Here is a 20,406-nt window from a genome sequence, read left to right as displayed (position 1 = left end):
TGCTGAGTGAGACAGGGCTTTAGTATTTATTGTGAGAACATGTGTGTTTGTGCACACCGTTCTGGAGAGTTTTGATGTCTTCCTCTCTTAGTTCTAGCTTCTCAGTGACAGTGGACAATTCCTGCTGTGACATCTGAAGGGATGTGGCTTGCTCTCCAACCTGACATCAAGAAAAAGATAAAGAGTACATGTGTTCACAATCACACACAGAATTACAAACCAGCTCTGAAATTCCTTTACACTGTTTCACAATCTGTGAGTTAGCAATTTCCAGTCAAAGGATAGCCATGTTGAATGTAGTGTCTGTGATTGTTCAAGAGGGAGCTGTTAATAGTATGTTACTGTGAATACTACCTGGTGAGTGTTTATCCACAGACCTGTGTTTGCAGCTCCTCTTTCTGTCGCCTGGTTTCTTCCAGAGCTTTGGCGATTTCTGTGCTCACTGTCTGCCGACTGCTCAGCTCCAACTGAGGGAACACACAGAAACAGGGAGTGAGGACTATGAATACTCTGTGCTTTCCTATATGAAAATCACCTTGACGGAGTCCATGACCATTATTACTGAGTTTTTAGAGCAGAGCTTATATTTTATATTCTTAGTGAATCCAACAATTTTATGTTCGTATGTAGCATGTGATTTCAGCCCATATCATTTTATACTGGGACTCCATTAGACTCCAGACAAAGGGTTAGATGCAGGGATTTTATATTATTTTCTTTAACATTGTGAGTCAGAGCACTTTTCAACATTTCACTTATTTTCCAGGGAATAATTCAGGCATATCTATGAATGTGTGCAATTTGGTGCAGCTTGATTGAACTTAGGGGAATGTTGGGCTTTGACACAGGTATGCACTCTCCATACTTACCTTATTATTTGAACCTTTGGCCATGTTTTATATGGACATGCAAAATTGTAGCCTGTCTGTTGTTTTAAGATATGAAGAAGAAAAAAATATAACAAACAGTGAGTTATATTTGGTCTTACTCTGCATTGCTCCAGCTCTTCTATCTGCTGCCTCAGTGTGGAGTTCATGTCATCCTTCTGCCTCTCCAGATCAGCCTACAGCACAAGAGCAGGAAGGAAAATACTAGAATGAGTACATTCATATGGACAATTATTCTACTATTATTCTTGGTTTTTCCTTTGTGGGCTATTGTAGAAATGGCAGTGCAAAAAACAGCAATTCTTCATTTCAGGTATTTAAGCACAAATAAAAACTACAGGTGTCAAAATTAACGTGTTAACCCGGGATGATAAATTTGTGGAATTAACGCATTCATTTTTTAACGCATTAACACATGCGCAGAATGACCCGCTTCATGTACCCATACCCACCACCACTCACTCGCTCAAAGCGACACACACACAGTGAGATCAGAGCTCGTTCTCGTGAAGCAGCCGGTCAGTGACTTTGTAGAAGAACAGTGAAACACAGAGTTTCTCTGGTCACAGCTGCTCAGTGATCAGAACAGAAGCTGCAGTTGGTTTGTACCGAGCTGGAGTTTCCTCCTCTTCTCTGCTCTCACTTGAACTAATAAACACTCATCACTAGTTATCAGGACCTGATCAGTAAATGAAGTAACTTAGTGTTTGTTTGATTGGCTCCAGAGTTTATGAGGCTGCATTTAAACATCATGAAAATGACTCGTCAACATGTTGTGCTCAGTACAACACATGACGCTCACAGTCAGGACTCAGTGTTAGAATGAGAGGAGCGACACCCAGACATGATCCGACACCATCGATTCATAACCAAACACATAACCGGACGTTTGTCACCTCGTCCAAATAAAAAATTAACTATGAACGTGAACTAGTTCATTTTCATCTGCATGAACTGAACTTGGAACTCGTTCTTTTTAAGTGTGAACTGGCTCAACACTGCTTCTACAGATGGGCTCAGATTCAGATTTCACATCCACATTTAATTGTGTAAAGGTTTGGTTGTTTGTTTGATTTAAAAAAGAAAAGAAAGAAGTTTTATTCACCCATCCTATATTTGCAAAAGACCAAAGGTTAAGATGCCACAATTGTTTAGGATAAAGGTTATCTTTGAGTTTGATAAAAAAAAAAGAAAAATGTTCTAAATAACATCATGTTTGCTCAGAGGCATAGCAAGGAGATAGCCGCATTTAATTATGGTGTGGTATGTTTAGTTTAATTTTATTTTGAAATCTTAACTATCATTTGGACTTGAAAACAAATGTTAAATGTATATATATCCGCCTTCTGTCATTTATATTTCCATTCCCACAACAATATACATAATAGAACATGGGGATTTTTCGGGCATTTAGAAATGGTGATTAATCGTGATAAATCACAGCTACCCTGTGATTAATCTGATTACAAATTGTAATCGTTTGACAGCCCTAATAAAAACACAATATTCCAATTTTGCCAAAAGATCCCAATAAATTTAAGACAAAATTAAGCAATCCTTTGAGCTGAATTAACATGGTTTTACCAGCATGAGCCCTCACTGTTATAGCTTATAAATAATAGTTTTTTATATATATTTTGGGCTTTCATTGCCTTTAAAGGATAGGACAGTAGTAAGCTTGTGAAAGGAGGGAAAGAGAGAGAGTGGGGGGGGACATGCATAAATGGCCCCGGGTCAAAATCGAAGCCAGGCCTCTGTAGGATAAGGCCTAGCCTCGATGGGGCGGCAGCTCTACCAGGTGAGCTATACGCCACCACATAAATAATTGTTTTTAATGAATGAGAAGTGGAGAACACAAGCAGAACATACCACCCTGTCCTGCAGCGTCTGCTTATCGGTCTCTAAAGAGATGATGCTTTCTTCCAGTCGGCCGACCTTCTCCTCACTCTGCTGCTGTAACAAACACACCTGCTGATCCAGAAAAGCTTTCTCTGCACTCCACACTCCTTCCTGAAGAAAACATCAAATAAATGAAATGAATAATGTTAATTAAATTGTAGCTAAATTAAAAATGGCTAAAAACATGGTGTAAATGACCTTGTTTCGAGTTGAACGTGATTTTCGGGGCTTGTGGATACTTAGATGACACCACACGAGCAGTTTGGAGGCATGTTATGTTTTTTCTGTCATTTTATTACGTCTGAAGAAGGGTCGCCTGGGCTAAACACTGTTTACCCCTGAGACTCCAGAAGTGTTTTTTGGGCTCAATCACTTCACCCACCCCTCCATCGGCATAGTCGTGAGTTGATGATGAGTGAATTTTCATTTTTCGGAGAACTATGCCTTTAAGGCAGCCCCTCCCGCTAAAGCCCAGTCAGCTCTGATTGGCCAGCTGGCTCACTATGTGATTGGTCAACCTCTTTATATTTTTTAGATAAGTACTTAGATAGTGCTCCTTCATAATGAATGTGCCTCATTAATATCACGGTCCTCACCAGTTTATCCATGTGTTGCTGCTTCTCTGTGATCTGGTGCTCTGCACTCTTCAGTCGCTCACTGTTCTCTATGATCTGCTGCTCCAGGTTAGCAACCTGAAACACAAAATATTTCAATGACTGACTGTGTACTTCCACATCATGACAAGACTGTCAGTGAATAGTCACACAAACGCAGAAGGAGATATTCTTTTTCTTCTTGTTTTTATCACTTTTTCAGGATCTCCTCTGGACTTTCTGCAGACTTTATACTAGGGGCCAGCCGGAGAGAGTCCGCAGAAAGTCTGGAGGATCTCCTGAGTTCAGTCTGAAAGCAGCTTACGTTGGACAAGACATAATTATTTAAAAAAAATATGGTGTGAAGGCAACGCCTGAAGAACAAACAAACATGATCTTCTACTCTCAGTTTTGAATCCTCGAGTAGCACATCAACCATCCAAATGAGAGACATCATTACTTTATGTTTTTCCTCTGACTTGTCTCTAATTGCTTACTTGTGTGTCTGTTCTCTCTCTGTAGGCCCTTGAGGAGTCCTCTTTGTGCCGGAGAAGGGTCTGCAGCTCAGTAATGCTGCAGCTCATTCTGGATACCTTCAGACAAGAGACACCTATGTCAACATACATATACAGTCAACATTTGGGTCTGAAACTGGATTGGAAGTAATATACTGTATATCAGGATGGGATTGGAAAAAAAGGTGCACCTGTTTTGTGCACCTGTTTTGTTAACCTGTAGCAAAGTTTAGTATTTCATATTTATTCATTTATTGAAATTGTGAATAAGATCAAAGTGGGGCTTAAGTGGGCATTACATCATATCATTGCAGAACAATATTCTCTCTCTGAGTAACATGATTGTCATTCTACTTCATTAACAGAAATTACATCTACTTATATTCACAGGGTTTGCAGATTGGGTGACACACAGTATGATAATAGATACAGGGACGTGACCTAAGATAATGGTATCGACAAGAGCAATTGCACTGATTTACCTGTGCCTCCAGAGAGCTGACAGTATCAGCATGGTTAGTCCGAACAGCCAGCAGCTCTGCTCTGGTCCCTTCCAGAGTTTGCTCCAGACTGGACTTCTGAAAAGCCAACAGCAGCACTGATAAATAGTTGCTCAGCTTCTGTGTTTTTAACCATCCATCAATCCATCCATCCTTCCTTCCTTCCATTAGACTAAAGTCAGCCCTGGTCTAGATGTTCTTCACCTCCTGGATAAGCTCCTGAAGATGCTCATCCTGACTCAGGTTCCCATGTAGTCGTCTCTCCAGTGAGGTTACTTTCTTTTGAAGGTCCAACAACAAGCGCTCCTTGTCCTCCTCCGTTACAGCAGCCTGAGAAGAAAGTACATAATCCATGTTTCCTCATTTATAACTAAAAAAGAATGTTTAAATCTCCGTTTTAAACCAGGATTTCTTTCATCTTTAACACAAGGCTGATTCCTGATACTGTTCTCAAAACAATCAGTTACATTGTCTTATATTCCTGTAATGTGGCCAATTTTAGTGTCTTTTACTGCCTTGTATAAATTTTCCATACTGAATTATCTGAATTAGGCTAATAATAGATAACTTGTACTGATGTGTATGTTCTTACCTTTTGCTGTTGCAGCCTCAGGGCGTCCTGGTCAGTCTGCAAATCATGAAGGGACTTCTCTAAAGCTGACACCATACTCTGTGACTGAAAAACAAAATTGCGCACACTTGCATGACCAAAAAAGTGCCTTGACAAATGATCAATGAATAAATAGTGTTGTTTGTAAATATTTTTGAAAACGTTTGAAAAGCAAAGTTGTATAATGAAGTGTGATTATTTGTTGCAGCTGACCTTCTGGAAGTCTTCAGAGACCTGCTGGATGACTGACTGGAGATCCTGGCATTGTCCCTCCAGCTCACTGATCTTCTTGTCGGCCTCCTCTCGAAGCAGCAGCAGTTCCTCTCTACACAAATAATTTGAGAAACACTCAATGGTATTCTTTCACAAAAAAATATTCTAACAGGCTATGACCTTTGTTTATTATTTTCTTTTACAAGCATATGCCCTATTTATACTTTTAAAAGAATACTTAGTTAACTTGGAAAGCTTAGTCACAATTGGTTCTATATTGTAAAAGTCCTATGATAAAACATGCAATTCTGAAATTCTACTAGGATTTTTTCTCCCCACAGAAGCTCATCATAATGGTCTAATTCCATAAACCTACCTATTTTTCTTTAGTCCACTTACCGCTCTATTTCAAGCTCAGATTTGAGTGTGCAGCTCTCTTTATGCTGCTGTTCCAGATGCTGGAGTTTCCCTCGAGCCTCAGACAGCTCTCGCTTTGTTGACTGAACTTCTGCCTCTTTCTTTTGGAGCTCTCGCTCCTGCTGGCTCAGCTGCTCCTCCTTCCGCAGCAACTGATAAACATAAATGGGAAATAAATCATAAATGAACAACATACCATACACAAGTGCTGCTTAGACCCCTGGTCACAACAGCAAACAGTGCTTTCAAATGCTAACAGTGCCAAAAAGACTTTCCTACACGTCTTTCCAACTCATCTCCAATTTTCAATTCAGTTAAAAAAAAGAAAGAAAGTGGCATACAGAATCAACTAAACTAAATCTCTCCACATGTACACACCATGTGTTTAACCTTAGCGAGTTCCTGCTGCTGAAAGCCCTCCAGTTCATCCAGATCATCCCTTTTCTGGAAGAGTGTTAAGCTTTGCGCCATCATTTCTTCTAGTTGGGCTGAAAGGGCCATCTTCTCCTAAACAAACACAACAGTTATTGCATTGTCAATTTTCAGGACGTGCACGTTAAAAGAAGCAACATTTTAAGGTTCCTATGGAGTTTTGACTTCTAATAGCACTCTGGAGCCATATGATATGAACTGAATTTTAAGAGAAACATATTTTATTCGCAATGTAAAATAATAATAACTTTAAATATTAACTATTTGTATAGTACTTAACTAAACAAGGTAAGGTCGAGACCTTAAGTTTGTAGAGAAAACCCAACAGTTCCCACAATGAGCAAGCACTATGGCGACTGTGGAGAGAAAAAACTCCCTCATTAACTGGGAGAAACCTCTGGCAGAACCAGACTCAGTGTGGGCGGCCATCTGCCTCGACCGGTTGGGGTGAGCAGAGAAAATGGGCAAGAGTGGAGGTGGGGGGCATAGAGGGAGTAGAAAAGAGACAGATGGGGGGGTGGGAGAGAAGGAGATAAGGAGAGAGAGATCAGGAACATCAAACTTTAACTCTGTAAGACTGATTGTTGTAATGAAAATAATTACAAGTCGCATGTTAGAAATGCTTTCCTGTAAAAATATGTTTTTTTTAAAAAGATCTGTAATGAGTTGGTGAGTCTTATTTCACCAGGCAGGGAGTTCCAGAGCTTCGGAGGCCTGACCGAGAAACCCGGTCACCTTGAGTAGCCAGCCTTGACCTAGGGACAGCCAACAGGCACAGGCTGGCTGATCTCAGGTTACGACCGAGTCAAGAGCTGCAAAATGTATGTGGGGGCCAGCCCATGTTGAGCTTTAAAAGATATTAAAAGAATCTTAAAATCATTCCTGAATTTAATTGGTAACCAGTGAAAAGACACAAGAATTGGCGTGATATGAGCCCTACGGTTTGTTTTTGTTAAAATACGAGCAGCATTGTTTTGAACAAGCTGCAAACGAGTTACTACGGATTGGTAAACAGGGCGTTGCAATAATCCAGGCGGGAGAAACAACAAAGTGCTGCTTATAGATGCACTGTATGAATGGGTGAATGTAAAACTGTACTGTAAAGAGCTTTGAGTGGTCATCAAGACTAGAAAAGCGCTATATAAATACAAAACCAAAACCATTTAGAAAACAAAAGGCATGTATTAGTTTTTCTAAATCCGGGAGAGATAGAACCAATTTGATTTTAGAAATGTTTCGTAGGTGAAAGAAGAAGGATTTAATGATTTGATTAACATGTGTTTTGAAGTTCAGATGAGAATCGAATGTGAGACCCACATTTTTAGCTGTACGGCCACTCTGTTAGGACACTCATGTGACTGACGTTGTCTGGATTGAAGGACAAGTATATTTGGGTGTCATCGGTTTAGGAACGGTATGATATCCTATATGGTAGGATATGACTTGAACCAACTAAGGGCAGTGCCAGATATGCCGACGCATTGCGTTAGTCTATTGATCAGAATGTTATGATCAATGGTGTCAAATGCGGCACTGAGGTCAAGGAGCAGTAATACCGTGGAATCACCAGCATCGGCAGACATTAGTAAATCATTAGTCATTTTAAGGAGAGCGGTCTCCGTACTGTGTCGTTTACGGAATCCTGACTGGAATTTGTCGAAAATGTTATTATTCTAACACACGTCTACCAATTGAGTCAGAACCACCTTTTCAAGTATTTTGGATATGTAAGGGGGTTTTGAAATAGGCCTATAATTTTGTGGGAGTGATTCGTCAAGATTTGGCTTTTTCAATAAAGGTTGAATGGTATCTCTCTTAAAATAATCGGGGACTTGGCCAGAGGAAAGGGAGCAATTAATTATTTTAAGAAGGCTAGGGCCAATAGTATTCATTACTTCTTTTAGGAGTTATGTGGGTAGGATGTCGAGAGAGCCTGAGGACGAGCGCATGTGCAACACAGTGTCGATGAAATAAGGAAGTGAAACTTCAAACTTAACGCAGAGATGGTCAGAGACAAATACTTCCTCTGAGGTCAAGGAATTGATGCTCAGCCCGAGGGTAAAGAGATCTAATGTGTGGCCGCGGTTATGAGTTGGACCAGTCACATGTTGAACTAGATTAAAAGACTCTGTAATGTTTAAAAATTTCGTTCCAAATTCATTGGTTGGGTCATCAAAGTGGATATTAAAATCACCAACAATGATAGCTTTATCATAGTTTAAAACAATGAAAGATAAAAGTTCAGAGAGATCGGGGGGAAAATTAACATTTGGTTTAGGAGTGCGATAAATTACCAGACCAAGGACTGGAGCAAAACTAGAAAATGTCTCTGTGGAAATCACTACAATGTTAAATTAAAGAAGAAGCGCTGGAAGAAAAATTTGCAAGGATTTATGGGATGTGAGGTTTCTTCACTTAATAATTATTCACTGTCCAGTACCTCAGCCTTTTTTCAGTTTTCAAATATTTTTTTCCTCCCAATCAAATGAATGGGAAATTAACATACAGAAACAGACCCATTCTTAATAGTGGTATGTCACTGTTACGCTCTATTCCACTGATGAACAAGAAATGTAGCATTGCAATGGTTTAAGCCATTCTGGAATTCATGTACTTTAAGAAATCATCTTTGAGGATGAGGAAGAAATTAGCTCAACACATTCTTTAGAGCTCATGGATGCACACTATGTTTTGGTGAGAAACATAACTTTAGTTTAGAGAAAAAAAAACTTTACAGGGTACTTTTCCCCATTTCTTTGCTACTTTATCCTGACCAAGGAAAAGGGATTATAGAGATAGAAACTGGAGAAAAGAGGGCAGACTGGGTTACTGTGTGAAAACTGGGTTTTTCCCTGCACTCATTTTGTGTATGTTTTTGAGACATGGTTGCTATACATCACTTATGGCATAAATAAGACACTGTTCACAATCTACAGTTGTTTTCAATAAAGATTTATCAAAACCTAGTTTTAAAAATCACATATCTCATTCAAACCACACACATGCTTAGTCTGCTTTGTTTTCACATCATAAACAATCAGACAAACAACCACACTCCATTTCAGAGGGTCTGCACCAGCCTTCAGTAGATATCACAAAAAAAACGCACAATACTGAAAGTCACCAAAGAAACACTTACCTTTTCCACACTGGCCATCTTCTCCATCCATTCCTGCAGGTGAAGGACAGTAAGAGATAAATGCACAAGCCAATGATCAGCACTGCCCTGGCCGGTGGACAGAGTGGTTTACCTGATCCTTCTTTTCCAGAGCTAAAGCCATCCCTTCTGCCATTTTGTCTCTGTTGGTCTGGTGAGACTCATTCTGGTCCTGAAGTTTCTTTATGGATGCTGAGTCATAAAAGTGTAAGAGAGAACCAGAAAGGGAAACAAAGGAATATGGGAATCATAGAGAAAGGTTTATATGCAAACAAAGACAACAAAAATCACAGACAGTGGCACCGTTAGTAGTTGTGAGTCAGATTACCACTATGTGCGATTATCTCTGAAGCAAAGACAAGCAATGCATGGCACACTAGAATGCAGGTTATTGAAGCTTGAATCACAATATGTATTTCAGACAAACAATCCACCCTGGAGTAGTGAAACTAACAAGGCCACCTACAAGTGCAATGTTCATTACACCTCACAATGCTTAAGTATGACAACCAACACCGAAGTCATATTTTTACTATATTACAGCATTAATACTTGACGATAAACCTCTTTCCTCCATGGCTTTTTACTATGAACAAAAATGTTAGGATGGAAAACAGTATAACACCGCATTAATCTTCTGGCTCAACGGATTTCAACTATATAGTTGCAACATAAAAATGAAATGCATCATCAAATATGAATGTCGTTCCATTTTATAGATTCAAATTAATTAAGATAATGTAGTGTGTAAAGAGTTGTGAAGAGACAATCTGGTTGTGCATCCTGTAGACATTGGCTGGAAAGGTAGAGGAGCCATCTGCATAAAACAAACTGATGTGAACAGTGGACATGAGGTTTCGAATACGATATTTCTCATGCAAAGATCTAGATTTTAGACTACAGACAAGGTCAAGGAGTCCCCAAAAACATTAGGGGTCACTCTCAAGACCAAAAGTTTAGCCCAACATCGACAATCCAAGGGATGTCACAAAAACATTAAAAAATGTCAGGAAAACTACATCATTAAGATGCTGAAATACCAGTTTCTCCACAAGCACCATGCTCAACAGAGCAGAACAAAGACAGCTACAAGACATGTTAACATTTAAATAACAGGTGTGGTTGTTGTACACATCTTTAGGAGTTGTTATCACACATCAATGGAAATGTAGGGAACTGTAAGCTAAAGTAGAAGTGTGCAGCAAGTGGAAGGAATGTGACTACACCAACAAAGTGACAGACAGTGCATAAATAACTCTGAAGTCAATGTGCTCAATAAAGTGTAAAAGGTCTGAGTGTGGATGTTTAGATTAAAAAGGAAAAAAGCATCCAGCGCTCCCAAAGCAAACCTCCGAAGCCCATGATATTAGTATCTAGAAGACAACTCTGTCTTTGCAGGAGGAAGCGATGATGCACAAGGTGATGCTCGTTACAGCCGACAGACAGATGAGAGAAAGGAAGCTAGGAGGAGAGAAGAGGTACGTACAATCCTGATGGTTTTCTAATGCAAATTCAAGCTTCTCCTTGGTCTTCTGCATAATTCGTAGCTGCTCAGCGTAGTCTAGTGTTGGGAAGTTAGGTGAAAGGATGGGATATTAACAGCACACACACACACACCCCCACACACCCAGACACACACAGACACGCACGCACACACACACACAGACACACAGACACACACCAACAGATGACAACACAAACAAGAAGGAGGAAGAGGAAGTGACAGTAAAGACAGAGAGTGAACAAAAGGAGAGGGGGGAAAACAAAAGGGAAAACATGATTGAGAAATAATGGAAGGTAAAACTAATAATGATTGTCTTTTCTAAGAAACCCACATTGGTTAAAAGGTTGCATGACATTGTGCGACCTTTAACCATTTTTACGGTGCAAAGTCACATAAGCCTCCCACTGGAAAGAGGAACTAGGGGACAACTAGAATTCCTGCCTCACAGTTGAAAGCCTTAACCAACCAATCAAGTGGCAGGAAATATGGTCAAAATCTGCCCCTCTGTCACTGACTCTGGCGGCCAAAGCTTTTTTGCTAAACATCGTAAGGCTGACCTTTGACCTTTTGGATAAAGAATGTCTCAATTTTTTCATTTTATTCTATTGGTCATTTGTGTGAACTTTATGATTAGAGTTACGGCCAAATACATGTTTTCTGAGTTCACAGTGAGCTTGGATTTTTTACCAGTTCATCCTAATCAGATTGTTAGAAGAAAACCCCCCCAGATATCACATTCACAAGAATGGGAGAGACAGACACAAAAACAAGAAATTATGGAACTATTATACTATAACTTTGTCCCATTCAGACATATACCAAGAGTACAAACAGCAGTACATGATCATATCATTATGAGACATAAATAATAATAACCGTTAACAAGGAAGATGATTACAACCGTGGCTAACACCCGTGCTGCATTTTCGAATATTAGTATTTGAAGTATATGTACGACACATAATGTGTAATGTTTGACTTCATGTTTAGCTGGTCATTTTTCTCATTCTAGGCATTTGCAGAGAAGAAAAGAGACAGACCATGGTTTTCTTGTGTGTGTGTGTGTTGTTTACCATTGCACACTATAGGCTGTATTCTTTATTTATGAAATTAAGTAAAGATGTTAAAAAACTGAATTACATATGAATGTGCATGATGATCAGGAGGCGAAATAACCACAGATGCTTTCTCCTCTCAAAAACAGAAAAACGGGATCATTAAAACTGGTAAAAACAACGAATAAAGAACTTTCACATTTAAGATCTGTGATTGTCAGACACTCCTCGACACAATAAAAGTGTTAATTTTTTAATGGGACATTAGAACTAGGCTGTTGGAATTGCTTTAAAAGGGAGTATCCTCGGGTACCAGTGTAGAATCAATTGACCCTGTTGTCTTCACTAAAAGCTGTTGTGAAGTTAAATTCTGCAGTTTACAACGATACAACTGCTTACATGCGTTGGAGATGAGCTATATATATATATATATAGCAATCTGCGACAATTCCCCTGTCCAGCAGGACACACTTTCATTCCTGTTTATACATGCTCACTGTAAGTGTGTGGTCACATGATGTGTGTTAGTATGGACAGGGATTAAAACTGATAAAAAAACAAAACACACACAAGATTGTTGTTAGTTTGAAAATGTCATTTTCAAACAAGAACATAGCAGTTTGGGTGTAGCCAAAGTCCTGTGAATTACAGACACAAGCTACACATGGATTCAAATTGTCCTCATCCTGGACAATGATTTCTCCTGAAAGCTACAAGCTCATTCCTCCAGCTGCTTACACTGTCCTACCTGATAGCTTGGCCTCCAGCTTCCGGATTTGATAGTTCCTTCTGAGGAGCTGGGCTGGCAGGTCGTCCCTGGAGCTGCTGCCATCAGATGCCTGAAGACACACACACACAGCATTAGGCATCACTTGTTATTCTATTGATACTGGTTATATAAAGGTATGGCCCATTCCAAATATCCACCCTCAAGGACTCTAAGACTTGCAGCATGTTCCTATGTGAGGGCTTTTAGGGCTTTCCCTCTGGGAAATCATCAAATGCACGAGACTCTCTTGCAGACTGTTTGAGGCCATTATGCACACTTCGTCAGCATTTCTGCAGACTTTGCCAAAATGAATTACCCACAATTCACAGTGTTGTGACAATGGTAAACAAACCAAACAAGGATGGAAGGAGCAACCAACCCCAATTTTGACATTACAATTGACATACATTGACAACTCCACTCAGTCTCCCACCCTACACATTCACAACCTTGGAGTCATTTGCGACACTAACCTCTCCTTTGAACATCATGTCAACCAAATCACGAGAACTGCCTTTTTTCATCTCAAAAATATATCTCACTTCCAACCATACACCTGTCCTTCAGGAACTTCACAGGCTTCCTGTAACACATTAGATCTAATTCATCCTCCTACCTCACTGACATGCTCCACCACCACACTCCCTCCGCTCCTCTGAGGCCAACTTACTCTGACCTCCAAACAGGACCAAGCACCGGACCTGGGGCAACAGAGCATTTCCATAGCTGCCTCCTCCCTCTGGAACTCTCTCCCAAAACTTATCAGGAGACTCAATCAACCTGCCCACCTTCAAAATACTACTCAAAATCCACTTCTTCAGAACTGCTTTTAATATATATCCTAGTTATTTGAGCATCATTAAACACACTATATAAATAAAATGTATTATTATTATTGTAAATAATAATCAATAATCCAAAACAAGTTTTCATATAAACACATAGCTCGGTGCTGATTCACAGCAAGAATTTGCAATCTGCATGCCCTATTATTTTTTTTATTTTTGCCGATGATGCCATTTAGTCAAGTGGAGTAAAGTAAATCTTGAACACTCTGTAAGCAAGAGCCTGGAACATGGTGGTATCAGGCAGCTGGTCCCTCAGGTGTCTTGGCCATGAAGAACGTAAAGAATGTATCATAAAAAGTACTTAACTTGCCAAATTATTATGTTTTGGCATTGTGAAGGTAATGTAATATGGTGCAATATGTTGTCCCATTCCTATATGTTTTACCTTTACCTTTTAAGACTCTTTTACGTTTTGCACATTTTCTTGGGCTGTAGATTTCAATTCAGATAAAACTGCACAGCAACATTCAATATTTTGGTAAATGAGAGCTTTCACTTTTTGATATTACATTTTAAAGAAAAATAACATTATGGATTTTTGAGGGTAGAATAATGAGCAAATTTGTAATTTAACAATTTACAATTAAATCTACAACACAATAAACTGCGCAAAAAGCGAAGGGCTCTGAATACTTTCTGAGGCCACTGTATCAGATGACAGTATTATTACTCAGCAGCTTCACTAAATAATTCATCCAAGTGCAACCGAGATGCCACTACAGCCTCAGGAGTCTGGCTTCCCCTGTGAAGTATTGCACTGTCCCTCTTAGCTTCATTGAACACATATATGAATTTCCTCGACAAACAATTAAATGAGCATTACTCCTGAAGACTTGACTAAAGAGTTATCCAACCTTAACCAACCAATATGCGCACCTAATCTAAACCAACTTCACAGAAACACTTTGCAAACAAACTAAATTTCTCTAACCCACTGCCCACCATCAACGACTCCATCTCTTTCTTCTCTTATCCTTCTTCTACCTCCTCTTCCTTTCTGATGTAGGCATACACACTGTTTGGGGTGACCTGAGTAATATGCCCGAGCCATACAAAATAAATCAAGTGCAAATGACTGAACAGGGCTTCATGTTACACTGGTTGGTCGGTTAAGACTGAGTAACACAGTATCCAGCCTCCATGCACTAAATACAAAAGAGAAAATATCATCACTATTCTATTGTAGTGTCAGTCACAACCATGCCCTTTTACCTAGAACATCCTGACTGATGACAGCCAAGGTTCTACTCAATAAGACAGATCTCCGATTTTTCTTTGATTTTCCAGAACCAATCCACAGTGACAACTGTGGGGCGGCTGTGGCTGAGGGGTAGTGCGGTCGTCCTCCAACCAGAAGGTCAGTGGCACGATCCCAGTCTTCCCCATCTGCATGCCGAATGGCCCCTCATAGAGAAAAGTGCTGCCCATAGCACTGTATGAATGTGTGTGTGAATGGGTGAATGGCAAAACTGGACTGTAAAGCGCTTTGAGTGGTTATCAAGACTAGAAAAGCTCTAGATATATATACAGACAATTTACCATTCACAACTGACCTGTGACAAATGATATGACAAGAAAATCCACCCTTGATTAACCCTAACCCCCTAACCCTTACCCCCTAACCCTAGGGTTAATATGTTTATAATAACTCTTTTTTTCAAATTATCTATCATTAGGGCTGGACTGAAAATAGTGTAATGGAATCAATGTATGAACAAAGATGAAATAAAATCTTATACTTTTGCTAGTAGGGTACTGTTCGTAAAATACTGTGATATTTAATGAAGCTCTCAAAAAAAATAGTCACATTCATGTGTTTATTTTCACCTTGTGTAATGAAAAACAACATGCAGAAAGAAAAAATTGAGCTTTCAGATTTTATAAAGTTGGTTGGGATTTAACTCCTGCTGCTTTATTTCTTTTGAATTCTCATTCAAGAATTCAAACATGAGTTAAAGTTATTCATCTCATCATGCTGCTATTTATTTTTGTGTGAGAGGAGATTTGATCCTGAGCACCTGTAAATTTGGCAGTGATGCTGCACAATGAGATGGTCCCTGGGGTTCAATTACACAGGAGGTAGGCAGTAAAAGGCTCTTATCGAGCCACACATGGGATTACTAATGCAGCTGGACCAAGGCCATCAGCATCATCAGGAGCTGCCGGAGAATCTCTACCATTTAGACAACTGGCCTAAATATCACAGAGCTGCCTCACAGCACATACAAACTACATTTACAGTAATCTAAGAATATGTTATGGGGTGGTATCAAATACTTAATGCTCAATACAGTGCAGTTTAATTTAAGTACATGTTAGGCATCACATCTAGTGGCAATTAAGAGTTATTGATTTGTAGAGCTGCAACCAACTAACTATTTTCCCTTGCAATTGATCGATTATTTTCTTGATTCATTGGTTAATTGTTTCCTCTACAAAATGCCAAAAAACAGGCCCAAATGTCCAGGAGTTTCATAAAGCCCAAGGTGATTAAATTGTGTAATCTTTTCAACGAACAGTCCGAAATACAAAGATATTCTATTTACTGTCATAAAACAATAAGAATCCCCACACTTCAAGCGAAAACACACCGTTGAGTACAACCAGACTATGAAGGCACGCGAGCAGGAGACACGAGCAGCTGTTGATGTGCGGCCCAAAAGTAAACAAACGACTCAGCCGAGCATCGCTGGAGCATCGCTAGTATCTCTCGCTAGTTGCTCTCGCTAGTTGCTCTGGCTAGGGGTTATCAATATAAGAGAAAAAACAATGGATGAAGAGTACTGATGCGGTTACATATCCTTGCCTGCGATGTATGAAGCATGCCGCGACAAACTAGCAGCTAGTATTGTCGGTGGAGTTTTTTGCCTCAACCACGGACCTGTGGTCGAGCCGAACCACGAAACCATACATCAGCCTGACAGTGAACTACATCGACAACGACTGGAAGCTTCACAACTCCTGCCTCGTGGCTAGTTTCTTTCCCGTGGATCACACGGGCCAAAATATTGCGAGTGACAAACAGTGTGTGACAACAAACATCGGAGCCAGTGTTGTCAAGTTATCGCTCTCAATAACTGGACCAGACTGTCAATTCTTTGCCCATCGTCTGTACATTGCTATTGGTAACTTTCATTTACCATTAAAAAATCTAAACTTGTAATTTATTTTTATGAGAAATTTCTGTCACTTTTCTCCAAAAATCAAGAAAGAACAAATCCAAAAATCATAATCCTGTTCGGAATCATTTTTGTAAAATATGTGTGATTGATTGTATTGATGTGCTTTCATTTGTTTATTGCACAGACCTGATGATGGAAAGTGCAGCCACCACTGTGGGAGGAATCTGTGATAAGAATATCTTAAAAATGTGTGCACCTATAGCTTTATGACAATGTGATTTGCTAAAATATCTAAAAAGATCATCTGGTCACACTAGTGTGTGTGTGTGTGTGTGTGTGTGTGTGTGTGTGTGTGTGTGTGTGTGTGTGTGTGTGTGTGTGTGAAGGGGGGGGGGACAGAGAGAGAGAGACAGAGAGAGAGACTAACTATCTTTCTGTATCTTCAGAGAGGAGTGTGAAGGATCCCAGGATTGAGCAAACAGTGCGAGTTGGAAAAAAGATTGTGGCTGCCTTTGCTCAACGCTGGAAGCAGCGGGCACTCCGGGATGCTCAAGGGCCGCAGCTGTGGCCACATCATGGATTAGGATCTGTGGATCGCGTATCAGAGATCGTAATGGTGGATCCAGTATGGCGGATTCTGTATCGTGCTGGCTGATCGTGATAATAAAGGCGGATCCTTTATCGTGTTGGCATCAGATAATGGTGGTGGACCACGACCGAGGTGGCAGCTGATGATGGATCCTTATGGCGGCAGTGGACAATGACTGTGGACTATAGTGGCATCCGATCTTGATGGTGGATCATGATCTTGCTGGCAGCTGACCATAGACTATGATTGCAGCAGGACTGCTTGATACATAGTATTTCTCCTCAGATACTTGACCATTAATGACAATAATCCACCAATTCACTGACCTTCAGTTATGCTTCAAAATGTTTACCCTTATTAATGCTGCTAAAACCTTTATCTTGCTGATGTTCTCCTTTACACGTGACATCTATTGCACTTCTGTCCGTCCTGGGAGAGGGATCCCTCACATGTGGCTCTCTGAGGTTTCTACCTTCTTTTTACCCTGTTAAAAGGGTTTTTAGTAGTTTTTCCTTACTCTTGTTGAGGGTTAAGGGCAGAGGATGTCACACCTTGTTAAAGCCCTATGAGACAAATTGTGACTTGTGAATATGGGCTATACAAATAAAATTTGATTGATTGATTGATTGAAGTGGAAATAGGCATACCTCAGCACAAACTGGTCACCGAAAGACAAAAAAAGATCCAGCGGCTGTTAGAACTAGAAAAGGCCGTCAAACAGGTCTTGTCTGCTAACAGGTCAACAAGACACCTGGTGCTAACGATGCAAGAAGGAAAAGAGGGATGGAAAATGCCCTTAATTTTGTTCACACTAATAAATGCTGCTGCCTGCAAGTTGCAATCACAGATAAAATGTTGTTGATTATTTTTTTTCATTATCGTCATAAATATTGTTTCCTTGAAATATCGCAATATAATTTTGTGCCTATATCGCCCACCCCTAGTTTGTTGTACACCAGCAATAAAGCAAACAATCAAAGGAAGCACATGCAAACATTTCAAAGCATTAAGCTTGTGACTGGCAAGGATTTCACAGAGTACTTACAAAGTCATCGCCCGAGTCTGCTCCCACTGAGGTGATGGATTCCTTGCTGATGGTGCGTGGTATACGGACACCACTCCGAGGCGCTGTGGCCGCCTCCTCCGCAATCTTCTTCTTCAACTTAGCAAACATGTCTAGCCTGTCAGTATCTCTTTTGTGGTACAATTTGGAGTGTCTGTAGAGTAAATGACTTCACGTGACGCATGGAGTTTAAGGCTCCGTGTTCAGAGGGTGGAAACAAAGCCACGTCCTGGTGCAGTACCACTCAAAGAAAGATTGTGCTGGTTCTTCCATCCTCTTACTTCTAGAGAAAGAAAAGAGACACTTATTAAAATCCCCCAAACAGTGGTTACTTAGCTGCAACAGTCACATTGATGTGATGAGCCCAACAATACCTGCTCTTTTTTGGACCCATTATTATGTGTGCCTATGCATGCAATGTATTGGCCATATATTACTATTCTGCATACTTATTATTTGACTACTTTTTATTCTTCTTCCGTATGAAATTTCGTCCCGCTACTCCTCACGCAGTTTTCTTCGTACATGCACTCGTTGTTCGAGGGCTTTGCTAGAGTAGAGTGTAGCGTTCTCTTTTCCAGTGTGTTTGGCCAGGAAAGATTCCTTTGATGTCTCAGATGTTGCGATTCAAGCTTGGATTGGCTCCCAAGGGTTTGGATCTGTCTCTCTGTCTCTGTCTCTCTAAAAGATATCCGTGTGTTCGGAAAAGTCTTGGGATTCTTACGGTGTCTTTATTTCACAGATAGGACTTATAGTTTTTGAGTAAGAAGCGGTTATTCGAGGACTGCGCCAGAGCATAGAGCTGTCTCTTCCCCATTGGGTCTAATGTTAATTTTGAGAGAAGATTTCTGGAAGGAGCCACACTTTTCTAACTCGCGCAATCAATAAAAAATATATCTGTAGTTTCTGCAAAGTCTTGGGATCCTCATAGTGTTTTTATTTCACAAATAGGACTTGTAGTTTTTGAATAATCGCACGTTGTTTGAGGGCTTTGCTAGAGTGTAGCTTTCTCTTTTCCAGTGTGTTTAGCCAGGAAAGATTCCTTTGATGTCTTAGATGTTGCGATTCAAGCAGCAGCACGTTTTTAGAAGGTGTAGAGGTATTGAGGATGACTACTGAGCGGGCCACATGGCAGTCTGTAGACAGCCATACAAGCCAGTAGCAAGTCGGATTTATCTTTAGCCTTTGCGTTCGTTACTACTTTTGTTTGTTGTTTTGCTGGCTGTTTGGATTGGCTCACAAGGGTTTGGATCTCTCTCTCTCGCTCTCTCTAATTGGCACAGTCTCTCTCTCTCACCAACCTGGATCATGTTATAAACATGCAGCTTTTATAAATGTCTCTCTCGAGCCGGCAGCAAGCACTAGGCACACATTCAAATTTCTCAGCAGGAGGATTTTTTTCTAGTTATGTGTGCAGTAATGCAATGCATTGCACATATATTATTATTATTATCATACAAGATAACAGGCAGGCAATTCTGACATATCCATGACATACAAATGTTAGCAAATGTGTCAATACAAATCCTGTAAGCTGTAAACAGATAGATAGATAGATAGATAGATAGATAGATAGATAGAGCATACAATGTGCATACTGTAACCATCCATCTCACCCACCCATATTTATCCATTAGCCTGTCTATTTAGTGTATATTTAAGTACTCTGATATCAACACTTGGCCAATACAGCAGATTCTGAAATTTTGTTGTGGTTGTTTAGTCTGTCAACTACGACTACGACTACGTTTCACTTCTAGCAAACAATCTAACTATCATTTGATCTTACCGATTGCAAACGCGATCCTGGATCACCGTATCTAAGGGTTCAAAACAGTTCCGCAATGATCAAACTATTGCTGATGATGTTGTTACTCGAGGCAGATGCTCCTCTTGTCATGCAAACTGCACCTGAGTGACAGCCAGTCATGTGCTCCCACAGAGCTAGGACGATGCAGCTCATCACACATGACTGCAGTGGAGAGAGCAAAGCCAGATTTTCAAAAGGATTCTTCAGAGTTTGTCACTGGATTTGTTCCTATGGCTGAGCTACAGTAGATCCCAACTCTTAACTCGATCTTTTTGCTAATGTGTTAAGTGAGGTCACAAACTGCTGCAAAGTAAAGACTCCAGAATGGTTGCGCCATTAGTAAATATACAATTACACTGTGTTTTGACAGGCAGCTAGCCGGCTAACTCTTGTAGCCACAACAATGAGAGTTAACGCTACCAC

General features: G+C 40.2%; 1 protein-coding gene across 4 annotated transcripts in view; it reads right to left on the bottom strand.

Moving 5' to 3' along the window:
- Positions 1-20,406, bottom strand: part of golga1 (golgin A1) — a 30,387-nt gene that overhangs the window by 9,727 nt on the left and 254 nt on the right. Inside the window, exons 1-18 of one of the 4 annotated variants that reach the window (XM_035166235.2) lie at positions 19,963-20,393; positions 18,156-18,456; positions 12,531-12,621; positions 10,710-10,784; positions 9,318-9,415; positions 9,206-9,238; positions 6,013-6,141; positions 5,617-5,786; positions 5,218-5,329; positions 4,987-5,070; positions 4,599-4,724; positions 4,377-4,472; positions 3,877-3,972; positions 3,383-3,478; positions 2,757-2,897; positions 989-1,063; positions 378-467; positions 58-160 (exon numbers count right to left, since the gene is read on the bottom strand). In XM_035166235.2, the coding sequence (XP_035022126.1) occupies positions 58-160; positions 378-467; positions 989-1,063; positions 2,757-2,897; positions 3,383-3,478; positions 3,877-3,972; positions 4,377-4,472; positions 4,599-4,724; positions 4,987-5,070; positions 5,218-5,329; positions 5,617-5,786; positions 6,013-6,141; positions 9,206-9,238; positions 9,318-9,415; positions 10,710-10,784; positions 12,531-12,621; positions 18,156-18,284 (1,744 nt within the window). In that variant the 5' untranslated portion in view covers positions 18,285-18,456; positions 19,963-20,393. Of the gene's footprint in view, positions 1-57; positions 161-377; positions 468-988; positions 1,064-2,756; positions 2,898-3,382; positions 3,479-3,876; positions 3,973-4,376; positions 4,473-4,598; positions 4,725-4,986; positions 5,071-5,217; positions 5,330-5,616; positions 5,787-6,012; positions 6,142-9,205; positions 9,239-9,317; positions 9,416-10,709; positions 10,785-12,530; positions 12,622-18,155; positions 18,457-19,962; positions 20,394-20,406 lie in introns of those variants that run through there. The other 3 variants (XM_035166233.2, XM_035166234.2, XM_035166236.2) reach the window with 3 other exon arrangements.

This window comes from Hippoglossus stenolepis, chromosome 9 (genome assembly GCF_022539355.2).
Source record: "Hippoglossus stenolepis isolate QCI-W04-F060 chromosome 9, HSTE1.2, whole genome shotgun sequence".
Lineage (NCBI taxonomy): Eukaryota > Metazoa > Chordata > Actinopteri > Pleuronectiformes > Pleuronectidae > Hippoglossus > Hippoglossus stenolepis.
This window is presented reverse-complemented; position numbering and strand designations above follow the sequence as displayed.